The sequence below is a fragment of the Chelmon rostratus genome, chromosome 10 (genome assembly GCF_017976325.1).
Source record: "Chelmon rostratus isolate fCheRos1 chromosome 10, fCheRos1.pri, whole genome shotgun sequence".
NCBI lineage: Eukaryota > Metazoa > Chordata > Actinopteri > Chaetodontiformes > Chaetodontidae > Chelmon > Chelmon rostratus.
Window position 1 is genome coordinate 19268391 of NC_055667.1, and position 20791 is coordinate 19289181.

General features: G+C 44.6%; 2 protein-coding genes across 3 annotated transcripts in view; one reads left to right on the forward strand and one right to left on the reverse strand.

The window, feature by feature from the left end:
• The window catches only part of LOC121612594 (protein bicaudal D homolog 2-like), a 42839-nt gene extending 31232 nt beyond the window's left edge, over window positions 1-11607 (reverse strand). For both annotated transcript variants that reach the window (XM_041945589.1, XM_041945588.1), the window contains exon 1: window positions 11103-11607. In XM_041945589.1, the coding sequence (XP_041801523.1) occupies window positions 11103-11342 (240 nt within the window). In that variant the 5' untranslated portion in view covers window positions 11343-11607. The remainder of the gene's footprint in view (window positions 1-11102) is intronic.
• Window positions 11608-14523: 2916 nt separating this feature from the next.
• ptpdc1b (protein tyrosine phosphatase domain containing 1b) lies at window positions 14524-20550 on the forward strand. The gene is made up of 9 exons (XM_041944908.1): window positions 14524-14548; window positions 16931-17090; window positions 17243-17323; window positions 17445-17563; window positions 17640-17777; window positions 18329-19356; window positions 19866-20048; window positions 20149-20259; window positions 20374-20550. Exons 1-9 carry the CDS (start codon window positions 14524-14526, stop codon window positions 20548-20550), a joined length of 2022 nt encoding a protein of 673 aa, XP_041800842.1.
• The last annotated feature ends 241 nt before the right edge of the window (window positions 20551-20791 follow it).

Below are 20791 nucleotides of genomic sequence, written 5' to 3' on the forward strand. Positions count from 1 at the left end.
AGAGAAACGCCGGTGGGGATGGAGCCAGCAGGGAGAAGGTAGACACATGTACTTGAAGCATACACATGTACATGCATGTACACACATGCACACGCACACACAGAGGTCTCTGAGTACAAGCGTTGCACTAATCAGACTCATGAGGCCCTTTACACGCCTCACTGAAGAAGTCGCCCTCAACCATAAAATATATCAGAATAGCCTAATTGGCCTGCAGGAGCTCAGCGATACAAAATCTCGACATAAATTCTCCCTGCTTGCATCAGGGTGTAATGATTAAGCGCGAGATGGTGCTTTCATCAGATCTGGCTGGGGAAAGCTACGTCTCATATTTTATTCCGACTTCACACGGGCCACTAATCCGAAGTCCGCATCTGAGATTCTGTGTGAAGTCAGTCTTTGGTCATACCAGGCATCGTGTTCAGACACGCTGCTAATCTATATTCATCATACATCTGCAACGACAGGAGCTCCGAGAAAATACATGGTATTCTAAAAGGTGAAACACCTGAAAAAGGAGGACAATCAAGCAAGCGCGCTGCCGTTACGCCGTCTGTGTCGGACTGAAGGCTCAACGGCGTGTGTGCTCGCGGTCTGGCTGCGGTGTTATTACAGGGTCGAAACAGTCATTACGGCCCTAGCAGCGAGCTTAAGAGCCTTGGTCAGAGCACAGTTTGCTTGCCCTTGGGTGTTAAGATATATAAGGTGAACGTAGTTTATACGTATCACAGAATAGGTTGTGTCATGAGAAACGATTATTTTCACGCCGCTCATGAGTGAAATACAAGCCAAGCCTAAAAACAAACCACGCTCCTCTATCAACATTTAGAGAAAAAGCAGATTTCGGTGGGGTTAAGCGTTTCCTGAGAAGCTTCGTCTTGACTCGGGTTACTGTTTTTGTTTCTCCAAAGGAACGTTGAAAACTCTGTCTTGTGCAACGGGAGAGATGAACCACAAGATTTTATATTGGACTATTGTTGTCAGTATTTAAACTTAGCAGTCAATTAATCACAGGGAAGCATCTGTTTATCCCTGGCTGTTTATTGGGTCTATTGTTCAGCTGTTAAATCTGCCACAGAATGGAGGAAAAAGCCGGCCTCTCAAGGGAGAGGGGGGATTCAATAGGCCTGATATATTGCGCCACCATATCGGCGTCTGGGCTGGAGTCTGGGCTCTTTATCATCGCTCATATCGCAGCACTGTTCCATACCAGCTCTGGGCATTCACAACCCTCAGTCATTTGCAATGCAAAGGCAGCCTTATCTGTGCCTGCCCGTAGTCAGCCTGTCGGTTCCCCTTTCTGCCTGACACTCTGTGCCTGGATGAGATCTCCCAGGTCCACGCGCCCGCACCCCAGGGGATCAGCCGTCGTTATGGTTACTATGCCAATTACAGTGACAGAGCGAGGGGCGGTCAGTAGAGGCAGGGCAGCGGAGTGCCATGGACACAGATGGCTGTTTCGGGGCTCGGCCTAGCGCAGCTTGCTCTCCTCCCTCTTTCGCTGGCAACGGTCCTCACCCGTGTCCCATGTGAGGCTTGTTTGTGCAAGAACACGCTGAGGTCTGAGGCTGCTTTGAGGTATTTTTGTTCTTGCTCTTTGCCATTTGGCCAAGCCTATATCACTGTAAACAAGCAGTGAATCAGACTGACTCTCTATTAAGTGTGTATTTCAGTATATTTCGCAAAAGACACCGGTCCCTGTGGAGCCCCTTACACATGACTTGCACAGCTGAGCTGACATAAATGACAGAAGAGGGGAGCAGGTGGGCCCACAGCTGGGGCCAGGCACACACACATGCAAACACTTAAGTATTTGCATACATTTGTGAACTCAGACACACGTCCACCCACACACACACATATGATTACATTTTCTACCAAAGTACAAAGTCAGGTTTGCAAGAAGGTGAAGCAGGCACTGAATCTGTTTGTTTGTGTGTGTGTGTGTGTGTGTGTGTGTGTTCACAGTAAGTCTAGATGGCTTTCTTATCAGACCCTTAGCCTGCCGCCATGTAACCTTACCAATAATCATTTATTAGGTTAATATTGTATGTGAGACCCTAATGCATTTCCCCTGATCATCCTAGACCCCATTAGTGTTGAGACGTGTCTAATCAATCAGTCTGAAGTATTGACAGGATGGGGGAGGGGCTGCAGAAACTCGATTTTGCCGTCCTCCTGGGGTTTTCCACCTAAGGTGCTTCATGTATTGCCACCTGAATGCAACTATTAATCACTTCTGATCCATTCCACCCCCAGAGAAGGCTAAAGTTATCTCCAACTCTCTTCTATGTGCTGTCCCTAACTCGCCTCTCCTATCTCTCTATTCACCCTCCCAAACCAAGAAGCTGGTCTCTTGGGTAGGTCCTGCCCTTCCTCCCGGCCAGACAGAGACTAATGACCTCCCTTCCCCATTTGAAGTAATTAAATCTTGTATGTGACTGTGTGCATGCACATTCTCTCTAGCAGTGAGGTTAAATCTTGGGTCAGAGTGGCAAGAATGAGGTGGGGGGCCTCAGTGCCACTGTGCAAATGTGCAAATAAAGTACTTACGGTTAAACAGAAAACAGTGTCTGAATACAGCAGATGAACAATTGTGTTTGATTTGCATTAAACAATAAGTTCTTTCATTCTGTGATCAAAACATACTTGTTCAACTCTACAATACCTAAACCTCTTTCAAACAACGGAGCATTCAAGAAAAATAATGAAAAAAAGATGAAAGATAAGCTGGAGCAAAATGCCCTTAAGTCAATGTTAAACAAATGCTGGAAAACATGAGACACATATTTATTAAGGTATGTTTGTACAAGCCGGCTGTTCTCTATTTAAAGTCCCGGCACTTTAAACTCATCAAGCCAGCTGACAGAGAAACCCCTATTCTTCTCCCATCTACAAGAGCGAGAGCTGGTTCCCACAGGAAACGTCTCTCTCCTTTTTTGTCTCCTATCAACATTTCTCAAGGACCCCTGAGAGGCTGGCACACATCCAATTAAAAACCCCTCCTCTCCTTGCTGTCTGTGAGCCCAAACTCTAATGTTGTTATTGCTGTACAGGCAGCCCCCTGCCCGACTATACAACTCTGTCTTCTTATCTCCCCTCCCTTTTATCCCTTTTCTATTCCCAGTTCCTCCCTCTCCCTCCCCTGTTCAGCCATGCCTGAGGTTTTCACAGCGTGGGCTCTGTGAGACTCGGGTAGGGCACACTGCGACAGGGGGACCCGGACCCACTAGCCTATTTACAGTAGGAGCCTGGGGAAGGAAGAGGAGGGGAGGAGGGTGGTGGGGAACGTAGATATACCGCTGTTCTCTGATTGCACTGTGGTGTTGAAGTTAAAAGGACCCCCAGGGCGAAGGGACAACCCTTTGAAATTGGGTTTGCTAATGTTTGAAGAGATGGCCTATTAAAACGAAGGGGGTGCGTCTCAGAATCTGCACGCTGGTTTAATTAATTTAGGTGAGACGGGAGGCACTGCTCTGCCAGTCAGGAGATAATTGAGATGAGTGGACTATGTAGAATTTATAATATGTAGAACGCACTGGGACAAACTGCAGGGAGGAAACTGCACAACAAAACCTCTTTAGTTGGAGGATATGGGTGGGGCAACTCCTGCCCTTTAGACGTGTGTGTGTGTGTGTGTATATCTAAGGGTGGGGCTGGAGCACCCACCATCTGTCCACTTATAGCAACCACAAGTTTATTCCTGCTCTTTGTATATGCTAATAAGTCACCGTCTATCACATATCTTTTGTTTCTGGGATACTGCCTGAAACTCAAGGGGTTAAAAATACCCCGAGGAGAAAACCTCAACATACTCCCACAGTATGGGGAAATGTGGATTGCATTTCAAGGGGTCATTCAAAGGACATCAACATAAACAATCAGAGACAAGATTGTTTATTATGGGTGTTAAGATTAAATAAGATCAGGCTGCTGATAGAAACGTGCAAATCCACCTTTAACCAGTTTAACGCATCTGGGATGTTAGTGAAGTCGGCTGATGACTACACAGACACTGAATATTAGTTTCTGTCTCTGTTGCTGTGGCAACGGCCAGACTATTGTAAGGAAATGCAGCATATTGAGTGTTCATGGTAAAGCACCGGAGAAGGCAAGCGCGTTCCTCTCATTTAAAAGAACTGTCCTGTCCTTGTTGAGCACAGGTGACTTGACTGATGAACCTCATGTGGTCATTTCCTCTGAGTCGCTAAAAAGATATCCGGACAGATACGGAGCCATATTTCATATGCTTCCTAGCTGCTATAAAAAGCCATACTACTCACAAGTAAACAGGATGCAGTGCAGGGGGCAGGGGATGTGAGAAGTGACTTCATTTCAATAGAAGGAAGAAGGAAGATTTGATGGAGAAGAGCTCTGCTAGGAGTCCTTATGGTTACAGGAAACGCATAACCAAGATTTATTATCCAAACACAAAGCCATAAACAGGCATTCTGGAGAGCTCTTTGGCACACTTTATATGAAGGTGTCACTCATGTGTCAATCATTATGCTTGGGTTCTGTGGCAGAGAAGATGAGGACAGTTTGAAGGCAATCTGTCGCAGCCCACAGGCTAAATCATGATGCTCTGTGGCGTGAATGATGCAGGCACAGTACAAAACGAACTCAGCCTCAAACTTCCACTCTACCCACATGCCCGGCTGATTCATCTGCTTATATAAGACACCTGTGTCTCAAGACAAATAAATATGGCCCTACCTTAACTGAACAGCAGCTCATAGAATAAGAGCTAACTGGACCATGAGAACAGAAGACAGAGTATCCATCTCACATTTTATATAACATGGTATCTTGTATACGGCAAGGTAGTATTACTGTGGAGCAAGCTTACCTAACACATAGACTTATGTTTTATTTTTCCCTCAATACAGAACATAGCTATAAAAAAATCTATAAATTTAATACAAAATCAACTGTGATAGAAGTAAACTTACGAGCTGGTTTGGGTTTGATGATTTGCTAAAAATGGGATGCGAGAGAGACAATGAAACGACACAATAAAGACAACTGGACGTGTAGGGGAGAAGGGATAAGTAGGCACTTTGTTTCACACGCACACACACGTCTAGCTCGATCACGTGCGTGCACACTGGCTCCTTTGTGGACTGATTTGGAATGGTTTATATTCGCTGTAGTGTAGGAGAAGGGAAACTGGAGACTGGCCTATTGCTTGAGTGAACCATGTTGGATTGTCGGAGGCACACAGCCATTACTATGACCTCATCCTCTGAAGTCCTGTCTGATCTGGCCCTGGTCTTTAGTAATTGGATTACACCGGTAGAATCATGAACCTGCTGGGCTGCCGTACCACTTCTCTACATGCATTTTTGACTTCTGTGGATGCTTTTAAAGAAAATTTTACACACAAGAGTTTAACAAAAGGTGTAACCTTAACCATGAGTAATAATTGTAACTGTAGGCTTTACAAATTGGGGGATCAAGCATAGTATATACCCAAATTAAAATCATCCACTTCGTTGCTGCTCAGCTACGTTTGGGTTAAACTTTATGGACACACTTTATTGAGATTACCTAATCATTTCATTAATATTTACTTCAGCCACAAGGCAGGGCGTCTGTGTGTGACCTGATGATGCAGGCGAAGTTAGATTATACAGTAACCACTTGAGCAGTCACAATGCTATCCTCTTCTATCAGTAGCCCTCAACAACGTCCAAGAGGCCTGAGGGGAAACCGGGTCTGTTTGACTGAGGACCCTCAGTCACGTAAACAACCAACGAATTGTACATCGCTGATGCAACATTTCAGAAACACATGATTATTTTCACACCCTGTGCAAACACTCCACTCTGTACACATGAGGCCAAAAACATTCCAAGCAGCCAGAACAATTCACCCACTGAGACGTGCAACACTCGAGCAGCCTTCCACTAATGCTCCACAGCAAATGTGGCCTCTGCTTGAACTGTGGACGGCTGCTGATGGTATTTTGTTTATCAGAGTTAAGGACAAAAGCCCTTCAAATCATTACGGATTAGCAGCGGGCCATTTTACCTAAAACTGGGCGGAATGATTCTTTCATCACTTCGCAATACCATATGGTCGTCCTTCTGTGACACAGACGGCAACATTAGTCCATGTGGATGTGAGTGGATCTTGCGGATAGATCAGCCTGTCTGGGCACAAATTCAACAGCAAAGATGTCTTCACAAAATTATCTTGTGGGCGTTCTTTACAATAATTTGCACATCCTTATTGAGGCTGAGAGTCATATAGCAGAGTGTCAGGCCTGACAGCACTCAGAGAACAGACTGCTAGGCTTGGCAGCCATTAGAGTAGGCTACTGGGCCAGGATAAGGAGAACAGGGCAGTTTCCCAAGAGCACCTGACAGCCTCTGTGCAGCCTTACCCCAAAATGCACCTACCTGCCCGTGGCTATGGAGGCTGGTGAATGCGACGGGGCCTGGCAGACTCCCAGACCTCCGTAAGCCCTGTGCATAGCGGCTGGGATTCATCCTCTTAGGCGAACAGTGTAGGGGATTTGGGACTTTATTTAGTGCCATTTAGAAAAGATTACCCCTTAACTGCTGGACTTGCCATCCAGCAGAAGACATTATAGATAAAAGGGTCGATCAGAATGACCCGACACAATGCTGAAAGGTTTAGCATATGCTAGGTCACGGATACAGGCAGAAATATTACTGAACACAGACTGAAAGCTCATTGAAATGAGGTGGTTGAGCACGGTGTCTTGAATGAGCTACTAGGAAGAGTTGGGAGGCAGTGACAAGCTACAAGAATGATGTGAGTTAGAAAAGAGGAAAAAAAGGGGGAAGATTATGAGAGTGAGAGATGAGCAGCTGTCGATGAAACATAGCTCCAAGTGGCAATCCAATCATATGAGGCTGACTTTTTTTATGACTCTTCATATAAGGGACCAGATGGGTTTTGTGTCCTCCTCGTATTTTCTACTGACGTCCAATCAGCATCCGACCCATTTAACACCACAGAAAGGGCTTCGAGTCGCACCAGATATCTTTGTTTAAGGACATTGGGATATATCCTTTAGTGATCTGCCATTTCAAAAGGGACAAAAGTGACCAATCCTTTCAAATGTAACCACAATGGGCCGCCTCTCTCAATCTGTCCTTTGTCACACACTGTGTTCTGCTGGCATTTAACCCTCTCTTCGTTTGTGACACCCAAGACCTGTTAACCCCAGTTGGCTCAAAGACACAAAAGGCCAGCGGGCAGAGCACAGAGAACCCAGGTTTTACTGAGCTTAACAATATTTAGGGCTCTGATTGTCTGGCTGAATTCCACAACGCAGTGCACAGCTGTAGGAGAGTTGCAGGGGAGGAACAGGGTCTGCGTGTGGCTGGATGACTTCAGTGTGCTCTCTGACAGTCGCTGCAGTTCAACAAGGACCCGAGGAGCTCCAGGCCTTTGTTAAAGAACCATTGTCTAAGCGACTATAGTCTGAAAAAGCAAGAACCAGCATCAGAAAAAAATAAAAAGTGAGGACTGTGGGATGCTCTGCGGGTCTGTTGTCTTCGGATAAAAGATGACGTCTGTGGCCACTTTGTTCCATCGCATTATATTCACACAGACCTAAACAAGGCTGAGGGGGTTAACATGGAGCCCACCACAGATACCAAGGCCTCTCCAGTTCTCCATACAGGCGCAGACAATATATGCAGGAGCCCTCACGTCCCTCAGAGCTGCATTAACAGTTGGAGGTGTGGCACATGATGTCATCTGTGAGTGGCTTACCTTAAGAATATCAACAGCTACGGGGGCACCTCCCCACGCTCTTACGCTGCTGTGTAGAGCGTAGTGTAATGTCATTAGCTTCTTTGCCTTGTGACTGAGTCTGTGCTCTGTGATCAGCATGATAACTGGGTGAAAGTCCACGCAGCTCTATCATATCTTCACTGGCACGAAGGGTGCCCTTATCAGAGTTACTGTGTACAAATCACTTATTGACCTATGATATAATACACTGTGTGCCAAAAAAGTTGCATACTCACAAAGCAATGCTGATCAAGTCAAGTCTTAGCAGCGCAACTTAGTGCTTTACCTCCTTTTCAGTGGAGTGAAAGTGGGAGAAGGTGGATAAGGATAAGGAGGCCTGAACTTGTACATTGCAGTATATCCCCAGTGACAAATCCAATGCACAAGTAATTGGTGAATGATTTTGTGGTTGGAGGGCTATGAAGTGAATGAAAAAGGGGGAAAGCAGGGGGTGGCTGACACTGTCCCAGCTGCAGAAGTAGGCCAATGATAGACCAGAAGATATATTACACATACATATGATAGCTATATCAGAGAAGGAACATCCTATGAATATCATTAACTGATGCATGGTTACTTCTAGCCAATTACAATGTGTATGTGTGCCATTACAGCTAGCTGTGAGACGATCTCTCAGCAGTCACCCCCAAACTCACTCACAAAGCAACACCTGCTGAGGAAGCAGTGCCGCTGCTCAAATTAAAGCACAGAGCTGTGCCGTAACTAAGCAACAGCGGCGCACAGAATCCCTCCATCTTCCTGCCTACGGAGTAGCGTTCATGCGGGGGTGTGTTTCAGTGTGAATATTAGTGACCTGTGCGGGCGTAGGTGAGAATGTGAGGATTGGCTCAACAGTCGGGGAAGTTTGCCCGCTGTCATGATGATTTCTGATTGGCTGTTTACACCCAGCATGAGACAAAAGAGTGGCGTCTGGGCATTTAAATCACCACGAACACACATAAATTCGAGCTGTTTTCTTTTGTGGTGTGTTTGTGCATACCAGCAAGTTTGAAGAGGGGTTTATGGTCACTGGAGAGGATCCAGTGTTCAGCTACTCTGTAAACCTCCCAGACAATCTAGTCCAGTCTGTCTACATCCTCGAAAAGAGAATGACATCCAAACACTGTCGCCATCAGTGCAAACAGTAGTCGTGTACCAATGAGAACATGGAATTTATTCCCAACCAAAGAAATAACTGCCTTATGTGCTTTTGCAACAGCTGCAGACCAAGCCACTCTGGTCAGTTTGACCCACCTCCTTCAAAACGTCCCACAAATCAGAGCAACAAAAGCCTGCAAGGCTGATTGATATGACATTTGTTTTTTCAGTGACACCCTGAATTGTATACTTGGATTTTGAGAGGAAAGCAGCCACTGTGATAAGCTTTCGTGCTATCCCCAGCTGACAGTAGCTTATCTTGTGTTTGCTTCCCCATTACCTACTGTTCTTTTACAGACAATAAAGAGGAAGTGCAGAGGGATGTCAGAAGAATGTGTTTGTATTTCTCTCGTGATAGCATCACTTCTGCCCTTCATACAGAGGCTGTGTTGGGGGGATGGGCAGAGGGATGAAAGAACATAACTATGGACTTTATGGTCATCTGAACTGTGATCTACAATCAGTGTGACCTGACTATGAGGCAAAAGAAAGGACCTCTGCCACAGCTTGGAGCAAACAATTGAGTTTATTGCCCACACAGATGGATGTTTGTGTTCCATTATGAGACAGAAGGAAAGATCAGACACAGCCTGAGAGTCCAACCAGTCTCTCAATGAGAGCGTCTTTTTTATAAATAAGACTTCAACTCTCAAATTTTGAAAAAACAAATGTCCCCACTCTTTTTCATTGGCTGTCATGGTTACTCTTTTAGAACGTTTTCAAGCTGTCTCTTCTATTCAGAGCTTTCTGCTGTCATTCCTCTGTGGTGGAGCTGGGCCTTCTTGCCAAAGACATGCATGGGAAACGGAGCAGGAGTTGCGGAGACAGCCGTGAGACCCCCTCCTTTCAGCAATAACAACGACGAGAGAGAGGGCCACTGGAAGACGGACAGAGAAGGGGGAGAAGCAGAGAGACGGAAACCCTCTCTCTATGTGTCTCTCTGCTGAAACGCACAAAAACCCAACGGAGAACTGAGCAGGTTTCTGGCAAGGCAATGAGGGGTTTACCATGAAGCCAGCTATTGGCTGTCTGGCCTAGTGGGAGGACACAGGAGGGACCCACATCTCAAAGGAGGATGTGAGAAACCATGAACAAGCCTGCGTCAAAGCGGGAATCTGCTTTTTTTCCATGACTACTTGTGGGCACAGGCTGCAGCCGTTGGCGGGACCGGCTTCCTAACGTCGCTCTAGAGCTATACGTCTCTCCTAAATCACAAGACAGTGACAAACTGCAGCTCTAGTGAGGAAAAATTGGACAGTGTGGCACAACAGTGGAGAATAAGTGCAGCCACCGTTGAGAAAAACAGACCCATCCTTTATCTGACTCCCTGGGCCAGCTTGAACCGTCACTCTCAACATTCTTTCCATTCCCGAAGGGTCGCAACTCGTTTGGTTTCCTGCATGTTGCTCATCCCTCTCTCTTCTGAGCGGGAAGGTTTAAAAATTCAAACTTACTCCCGCCCCTTTCAACTAAACTAGTAATTCTCGTTCGCAGAGGAGGGCCCACGGAGCTGGGAGACACTTTGACAACATATCTAATGCCCATCAATCTTTTAAAAGTGGTGGTTTTGAGTGTGATATCAACATTTCAATGCAATTTAAAAAGTTAAAATGAGCCTGAGGAACTGATTTCAACAAAATACAAACACAGGGTACAAATGAATGACTCACATTGCTTCTTATGTGCCAAATCAAACATGCACAACAAAGCACTGCCTGCCATATCCGCACAGTCTGCAGATCTACTCAAGATTAAGACATCACAGACGGCGTAGAATAGCTGCGAGCTAGACAGGAATGTCTTGAAGAAGAGGCCATGAGAGGTGCATAAATAAATAAAGGTGGCAGTGCAACGGGGGACAACCTGAGTGAAGAGGGGGTTGGGTGGGGAGCAGCCTGCAGAGGAAGCATCCCCTCCTCATCTTGCAGTTTTGACCTTGCAGGATGAAGCAGCTATTTCATGGCTGATACCAGCAGTGGTGTCACAGCAAACCAAGTCCCTATATGAACTATGAAAGCATATAAATTACAAGGTCATTGGACACCCTTTTTTTAGTATAACAACTGGATATACAGCCCAAAATAAATGGTTTTACTTGCTGCGTATGATCTCTAAATACCAGACGATATTATTATACGTTAGGCATATTCTGATTTTAAAATAAAGCCTACCTCTTTCAGCTGGTCGAGCTCCTGCCTGACGGCCTCGTACTCGATCTCCAGGTCATCGTACTGCTGTTTGAGCTGCTGCTTCTCCTCCAGCACCGCCAGCCCGTACTCCGCCGCCTGGATCTTCTCGTTCGTGGTCTCGCCCAGCTCCCGGGAGAGACGCTCGATCTCGGCCCGCATCCACTCCGGCCCGGCCTCCAGCAGCAGCATAGCGTCGGGGTAGCCCTGCCCTTCCACGGACATGGTCGGTACCTGTGACGATCAACCAACGCACGGCCGGCTGATCTGCGACAACGGGGATGCCGGGGCGTCTTCAAGAGGTGTAACCTTGAAGAAGAAGCGGCTGCTTAAATTCGTCTGTATTTAAATTGCATGATTGTTACGTTTCTCGTTGCTGGTCTTGCTTCTTTGGTCATGTAGATGTCTCTGTTCAGTTATCTCCGACGGGGGAGCTCGTCGTTATCTCTTAAAAATGCTCCATCGCTGAGTTCCTGCGTTTCCTTCTCCTCTCCCCCCGGCTTGTCGGAGCTGTAGCGCCGGAGCAGGAGTACCAACCGCCAAGACAAAAAAAAACGGATATACAACTTCTGGTGGTTATTTTCAAAATAAAAACAACTGGCGACGAAAATACGCTTCAGATCACGTGTGGTTGCTGTTTCATTTCGATTTTTTCACGCACTGAAGTCAGAATAAAAAGTCTTCGAGAAATATAATGTAATGTGTGATAAGCCATTGATAATTTTTTAAAATATCAGCGGTCCCCTCGTTTATTTTGAAGGCAAACTAGATTAACTTCCGGTATGTTCACGTTATCAGCACCGGCTTGTTTGGAGCAGCTGAATGGCCCGTTTGCTGTAATGCGATGCACCTACGCAGCCAGCTGGGATAACTCCTACAGGGCAGCAGTGCTTGTCGGGAAATGTTGTACTTACAGTACGTAAAGCCCTTAAAGGGGTCTACCGGCGACAGGAACTGGACTCATTTCCCATTAGGCTTTGTTTATTTGCCGATGTGGAGCACGGAAATCTCTGTCTAAGCCGTTGGTTGTAAAAAATATAACGAACAGAGTTTTAATAAATTCAAACCAACATTAGAAGACATGGTCTGAATTGTAATTCTAGCTGATTTTTGTTTTGTTTTGTTTTCCTGTTGAAATTATATTAAATACTATTGTTTAATGCACGTCAAAATGATAATTTATCAATGTGATCAATTAAAATATGTTTTTATATGCAATATCATGTAATATATTACATTTGATGGAAAAAAGTACATATATAAAGATAACCGTAGCATGTGGCAACCGTTCTGTAGCAGTTGCCACATATTCTGCTGCCACCTGGTGGGAAAAATAATGAATTGAAATATTTTTTTCAGGGAAATATTATACATGTCCACACATCCAGGTATTCATTTTGCCACTGGGGTCGCATATGAAAAGGTCTCATTTACACCAAAATCAGGCTAGTCTCGCCCGTAGCCTCTTTTGATTTTATTCATGAAGGGCTCTGATTTGAGAGCTGGTTCTGTCCTGGACTGCCCTCTGTGCACTGAGAACATAGGCGAGAGGAGGCCAAGACGTTAGCCAAGCTGACGTCTATCATTGACAGCCCCTCTCATCCCCTGCATGACACAGTGGTGGCCCTCAGGAGCTCCTTCAGCAGCAGCATCCACTCTGTAAAATGGAACGCTACCCCGGGTCCTTCATTCCAGCAGCCGTCAGGTTATTCAACTCAGGCATTGTGTAACGAGCACTGTGGTCACACACATACTGTTTCCTTTGCACTACTGAAACATATCCCTCTGTCTCATACATGCTATAACCTGTGCAATATTACATCCCTTTTTCCTTAAATACTACAGTATGCATATATTTTTTATTTTTACGGTGACACATATATACAGCATATATTTATCTACCGTGCAATAGAACAAATACTATACTTAATCTATCCACAACCACGTGCAATTTTGTTTCTGTCCCTGTCCAGTTTTTCAATTTCTCAAGTACTTTTCATTGGCAATATGTTTTCCATGGTCTTTTTTATAAAATGTGCATGTATGTAGTCAACTTCTTATTTTGTATTTTGTATTTTTTACTTTCCATTGCCCTTGCTATTTGCTATTTTTATTGATGCTGCCTGGCTCACTGGCTTTGCTTACAGGGACACTTAGTAAATAGAACATAGCCATGTTTTTTTTTCAGTTACACCGGTGCTTTCCCTGCTATGGCGAGTCAAAACGTCTGCTGTGAAAAAGGTCTGTCGTCAGCAGTGGAAAGTAACTGAGTACATGTACTCAAATAATGTACTTGCATATAATTTTGATGCCGTGCTTCAAACTTTTACTTTAAAGTGGAAATAATTGAGCATTTCCATTTTATGTTGCTTTATACTTCAAAATATACATCAATGCATGTATTAATAATCCAGTAATACATGTAATGGAACACTCACAGGGGCAGTTTGTCAACAAGTACTTTTACTTTTGAATATTTTAAGTCCATTCCCTACTTTTGCTCTTGCTCAATGCAAGATGTTTATTGCTACGTTTTAGTAATGGAGTATTTTATATTGCTGTATTGCTACTTTTACTTCAGTTGAGAGCTTGAATATTTTTCCACCACTGCTCAGTGAGCCTTGAGAATAAGACTCACGGCTGAATGATAACTATTGTGTCTACAGATAAGTGTCTACAGTCTACAGATAAGTGTGCTCACCTTGCGGATGAAATCTAAAGCATCACATGCCTGTTTGAAGGGATCACATGTCACTATTGCGCGAAGACACCTGCTTTGTCCCTTGTGACTGAACAGTAGTGTAATTTTTCTGCCTCAGATCTGATTTGACTCACATAGTTGCAGAATGTCCCAAAATCTGCAGTATAGTGTGGATTGTCTGTGGTAACATTTGCTTGAACGTTTGCATCCTACAATGTACAGTAAGTTTTATAACTGTCAAAAATAATGAGGCTGCAGTGAATAGATTTTTTTTTCTGTTTTTATAGACTGATTTGCATAATATGTTACTGCATACTGACCACCTGTACAAATTAACATTTCAGATAATGGAAAAGGGAAGGTCACAGTACATTTCCAATTTTTGACTCTTAACACTATGACGGCCTCATCGGAAGCAGAGTTGGATGTTGTGAATTCAGTTTTCTTTATTCGTTGTATGAACTGTTGGTGTGTTTTCTGTTGTCTTGATGTGGTGTTCTGTTTTGCGCTGCACCTTCACTCTTGTTCAGACTCATATGGCAGCAACCTACGATTGGCTCTCGGCTCTGCGCTCCACTGTACTTGTCACGGTAAGACTAATGAGATACAGCATGCTGGAAAATCACAGTTTGGCCTGTGATTTACTCTGGGCCTTATCTCACCCTATACCCTGTACACCACATGCACACACGTTCTTTCTTGCTCATGGCCAAACTGAGATGCACAATTGGTGGTTTTAGGTGACAGACAAGATGTAATTTTAAGGAAAATTACTGCACGAATTATATACAAATATTTGAATAATTATGATTGGAACGGAACAATCAAAGCCCCTCAGAGATGTGAGTATTTGTATATATATATTACTCATAAGTTGTAAGCTGCATACTCACAATGTTTTCTAATTTTGATCAAAATAATTTGATCACAATAGTTCAAATTAGATAATAGGATTTATAATATATGGTTTAGTAGAAATACACAGTATATTTATAGTGGCCATTTATACTATGATGGTATTGACCTGCTGTGTGACCATGAATAAGTGTTACAGTTAAAACAAATGTGCAGGAATCCACAAAATTAGGCTGAAACAAAGTGAAACCTCTGATATCAAAAGCAGGTAACAACAGATCTGCTCACACAATCAGCATATTCAGAACTAAAGAGAATAAATTGATTTATGAATAAATCAAATGAGAGTTTCTGGCTTGAAGTGTCTCCAAATGCTCTACATCATAGACTGATCTCTCCTCAGTAACCTAAATGCAACCAGCTTTAGCGAGGTGCAGGGTAAGCCAATCAGATTTTATCTACTTGCTATGTCACTGAGGTCCCACTATTTGTAGCAGCGGGCCAGAAGAGTTTTAGTTTGTCGACCTCAGAAATCCTCTGAACTCTCTCGTGGCAAGGATCTGAAGTTTATCTGCTCTTATTCATAACAACAAACTTGCACATCATTAGTCAGACGAATAGTCGGCGTGAATCCGGTCAAGTGAACAGTTGGACAGATGTTTATTAATGACAATATGTACATGAACAGACAGAATATATTGTTGATCACTGCATATCATATCAGTCTAGCAGTAGGCATTAGTGATGTGGGTATAGTACATGTTTTTGTTGAGGAGTGGGTGGTCTATTTTATACCTGTTCAGTAATAAGATTAGTAGTCTAATCCAGGAGGAGTCAGGAATAGCCCTACACTCCCCCCCTGGGCTGCAGACTGGAGGAATATGTGCATGGAGGTGACTGCAAAAGACACAATCTCTGCTTCTTCTCAACACATTCTTGAAGTCAGTGCTCGCCTGTTCTTGACCTGTCGTCCTGCTGAGATCCACGACTTTCCACAGAGGAGCGTGAGGGATCCCGTGGGCACCTGCGCTGCCCCACCCGACAACACGGAGATAATCTGAGGCGAATCAAATCAAGCGAAGCCACGGGATTGACTTTCCACAGAGCCGGAGAGGGAGAGACGACGTCAGAGCTGTGGAGGTTGATGTCAGAAGTGTTGGCGACTGCAGCTATGAACCTTGTGTGTTCTGAGATGGTGGTTACAAGCATTTCGTCTCACTTACTACAGGTAAATCTTTTTGTTGTTGTTGTGTTGATTATTAGATTGGTCGAATTTCTTTCCTTAATAGCTCATTCAAAGTTGTTTATTTTGCACAATTGTCCTGAAGAGTGAGTTTTTGCACTGTGATGAGCTACTTCAGTAAAACTACCAGGTAAGAATAACATCTTGCTAATCCTTTCAAACAGATTGTCTGCTTTACATTTGACTGAATATGATTTATGATATTGATCTTTGATCAGAATGGGTATTTGTCAGTGGTTCTCTCTAACTTGTATAAAAACATAGTGCTCACTCAGTGGCAAACTGAGACTTTCACAGTCCAAAATAGTAAAATCCAGAGCTAGTTGTTTATGGGATCCCGCTCCCTGATTGGTTATAACATTGTATTTGAGGTTTAAGGTCAGGCCTTCATATATAGTGTAACAAGATGCACATGCATGTGCGTGCAGGCTCTGCTATGACTGTGGATGTCAGCCTGACTCCTTCCCATGGCGCTCCATACAAGGACAAGAGGTGGTGCTCTGATGGAATACAGTAAGTTGGTCGTCATTTAAATGACTTCAAAGTGAAATTCGGGGGTCAGCTGCAACCACAGTTTCCAGGTTTTCACTTCAACTGAAATGCAACGTGAAAGTGTGTCAAACGTTCCAGAGGAGCGACTATTTTTACTGTAATGCTCTGATGACAGACTTGCAATGCCAGACAAGGATTAGACACCTCTAAGTGAACACTCACCGCAGATGATCTTAATCATTTAGGTGTTACAGAACAACCTACTTTTGATGGAATCTCTGTCTGCACTGTCGTTTCTCAGGATATAAAAACTTCTCTTTGGGTTTTAAACGTATTTTTCCTGTTTGCTCTGCTGAGAAAACACTAAGATAATAGCTCCAGTTTACGTTTTTACAACAGAACAAACGTGGCAGATTAGAACACAATAAACAGGTCAATTGCAGATCATTTTAAATGAAATATTTCTTGTGTGATATCACATTTGCCTTCTTTTCTCTCCCCTTATAATAACTCCAGTCAGAGCCCCCAGGGCGAAGTATACAATAGTAGGAGAAGCTATACGGTATGTAATCCCTGGACATATGCAATGCTCAATCGGCTGTGGGGGTCAAGCCTGCAAGTATGACAACCCAAGTTACTGGAGGGACGACCAACAGGCCATAAAAGGCCTCTACTCATCCTGGTACACATGCTCTAACAAAACAGTTGGAAAACAGTTTTCCACATTATTTATTTCACTCACATGTTTTTAGATCTTCTCTTCAGTCATGCTACAGTAGTTCAACTGAGAAGGGGATGGTTAACTATCTTTAACTATTTTTTCTATTGTTCTAGGGTTAGTGACAATCTTCTCGCCATGTCCAGACCCTCAACGGAAATCATTGAGAAGTATAACATCATTGATCAGTTCAGAAGGTATCCAAAACTCAGTTTCAAGGTCTTTCAGCAGCCTCCTGACGAAGAACGCGCAGCAGCAGAGGGGATGAGAATAATGAAGTGTTCGTGTCTCTGTCTGTGCATGTGTGTCTGTGTCAAGGAGTGGTATTAAAACAGTGATCAACCTACAGATACCTGGTGAGCACGCCAGCTGTGGAAACCCTCTGGAGCCAGAGAGCGGCTTCTCGTACCGCCCAGAGGTCTTCATGGAAAACAACAGTAGGTGCTTTATACGGTCGTTCTTGATCAGTCTGCACTGTCGCTCAGGCTCACCTCAAACATCTTACTGTTCCAGTATATTTCTACAACTTCGGCTGGAGCGACTACGGAGTGGCCAACCTCACCACTGTTCTGGACATGGTGAAGGTCATGGCCTTCGCGCTGCAGGAGGGAAAGATAGCGGTCCACTGTCACGCTGGTCTCGGAAGAACAGGTAGACTTGTGAGGAATGTTGCATAAAGCGCTGTGACATTTCAGAACAGTCTGATCTTTCATCTGCACAATCTGACGCACAGCGAAGGGTTTCTCCTTTCTATTCTCCTTTCTATTGATGGAAAGTACCTGAGTACATTTACTCAAGTACTGTACTTAAGTAGCCTACAAATTCTCAGGACTTGTACTTTTAGTTTTTCAATTATATGCCATTTTATACTCCTACTCCACTATTTTTCGTACCCTTCCTGAGCATTGAAAACCACGTAGCTCCAAATTTGGTGATTCTGAGTTTGTATTTTCCTGATAAATTTAAGCATTCCCTTATGGATTAAACAAATCTCCTACTTCTTACGATAAATAAGCCATTTAAAAACCCTCTTGGATTAGCTGGAAAATGCATTGTCGCAAAGCTGAAAACAGGACTGTTTATCTGAGCTCATGAAAAGTTGACTTTTTGGTCCGGTTCTCACAGGACGGGCACACTACAAACATATGACCTCACAGAATGTGATGCGTTGCTGTTGATTGCTGCTGCTTTCTTCCCTCCAGGTGTGCTGTTAGCAAGTTTCCTGGCCTATGCTACCAGGATGACTGCTAACCAGGCTATTTTATACGTACGTGCAAAACGCCCCAACTCCATCCAGACTCGAGGTCAGCTGCGTTGTGTCAGAGAGTTTGTCCAGTTCCTCGCCCCTTTGAGGAGCGTGTTTTCCTGCGCTGAGCCTCGATACAGCCCGGTCACCCTGTCCCAGTACCTGAACCGCCAGAGACACATACTGCATGGTGTTGAGAGGAAGGAGCTGAGGCATCTACCAAAGATTGTCCAGCTGGTGTGCAGGCTGCTGCTGGACATCGCAGAGAATCGACAGGTGATTGAGGAAGACATTCTGGAGGCCCCTGACATTCATGACATAGAGATGACTCTCAGCATCATCGAGCAGATGGGCCCCGAGGTATTTGCGAAGGAGCCACGTTTACCAGGTACGCCCACCTTGCCAAGACATTTCAACGAGCCGGCCATCTTCTACCATCGCAAAAGTCTCAGCTACAGTGAGTCCGACTTGACAAGGCTGGGCTCGCAGCTCAACCTCCTCACACAACCTCTCAGCTCCTTGTCACAGAGCAATGCTGAAATGTCCACTTCCCCATCCAAGCCCACTCTCCCTGCAACCAGGAGTCAGCATTGCAACAGCAACGCATCGGACGTCTCACAAGGTTCAACAGGCTCAATCTGGCAAATGAAGGATGCAGAAAACCAAAAAGGTGGATCCATCCTGCTGAGGAAAGTGAAGCAGAAACCGATCCAACGTAGTGAGTCTGTGGGAAACAATGAACTCAGCAATAAGGGTAGCAAGTTGTCCAGGTGGAAGGCAGAGCAGAGGGAGGAGTTGGCCATGAATGGGGTGAAGTCTCAGCGTTACGAAGCGGAGCAGTCAGAGAAGTCGGAGGTGCCATTTATCACCCTGCAGTCAGAGTTGTCCCTGGAAGCCAGGAGGTTGCTCGTGGCACAGGCCCTGGCAGTGGACCTCTTTCTTGATGGGGAAGAAGAGCACAAGAACAAAGTCTTGGCCTGGCAGGTAACTGAGCCACAGCAGCAATGTGGTGGAGCTGATACAAACAGAGGGAACATATGTAGAAAAGCATAAAAAATGATCACATCCCATCACAAAGACCGATGTTGTGATAAAATGTCAATTTTTTTAGCTGTTGACGGACTACAAGTCACATCCACAACAAAGGCAGTACTGCACGCATCCTAGTCCAATAGCTGCAGTCCTTCCCCTGACATGACATTATATTTTCCGTTGGTAATTAGATTTTTTTTCTGCAATAACAAAATGACCTTTCCTAATGAGGCGTGAAGGACAAAAACCCAATCACAGGACACACTGATCCATTCAGTGACTGGTACATGATTTGGAAATGTCAATTATTCGATGAATTTGTGCTTTGTGACTCCTGAAGGTAGCATCAAAGAATGTTCAGAATAATTTCAAAGATGCTTCAATGACATTACAGAATGAATAAGTTGCCTCGGTCACGTACAGGCAGACAGGGTCTAACGTGGCTGCCCGAATGTGTGCAGGCAGAACTGAACCAAGGCGGCGGCTGGGAAAGGCTGTGTATGGAGCGGGATCCCTTCATCCTCACTGGGCTCATGTGGTCGTGGCTGGAGCAGCTTAAAGAGCCGGTGATCTCCATCCAGGGAGCCAAAGCCCTGAACCCCGACAACGCCGATCCTCAAACTGTCCTGAACACACTTGACCAGGTCAGCGCATGCTGTGCTGGTTCACATTTGAAACAACAACAATACTATGAAAGTTGGCAAATGTACACTTAGTTTAACCTTCCTTTCCATCTCTTTCCAGGGTCCTAAAGAGACATTAACATGCATACTAGACTGTATGGCAAATCTGCTGATGATACCAGAAGAGGTTGAAAGCACGTTCCTGAATCGTACTTTCAAGGCTTTCACCTGGGTAAGAAAACCAGCGCACCTAATTATCGGGGATTAAGGTCAGCTATTTAATTCATGTCCTCCTCGTCAGCGGTTTTGTTTCAACAACCTGAGAGTCTCGTTTGCATTCGAACAGATGGAAAATAACTCAGAGGAAGGAAGCAAAGTGTACGACTCCGTGACTGCAGTCCTACGGTGTGTCCTCGAGGACATGAGATGCACGGCCATCGAAGCGGAGAAGACGCCTGTGTCTCCTTTCTCTACAACGTACAACCCCGACTCCAAAAAAGACGGGACGCTGTGTAAAACATAAATGACACAGAATGTGAACATTTTCTAATCCTTTTTCACATGTACTCAACTGAAATCAGTACAAAGAGAATATATTTAAAGTTTGACCTCAGCAGCTTCATTGATTTCTGTAAATATCTGCTTATTCTGAATTTGATGTAGCAACACGTTTCAAACAAGTTGGGACAGGAGCAACAAAAGACTGGGAAAGTTGTGGAACGCTCCAAAAACACCTGTGTGGATCATCCCACAGGTAAACAGGT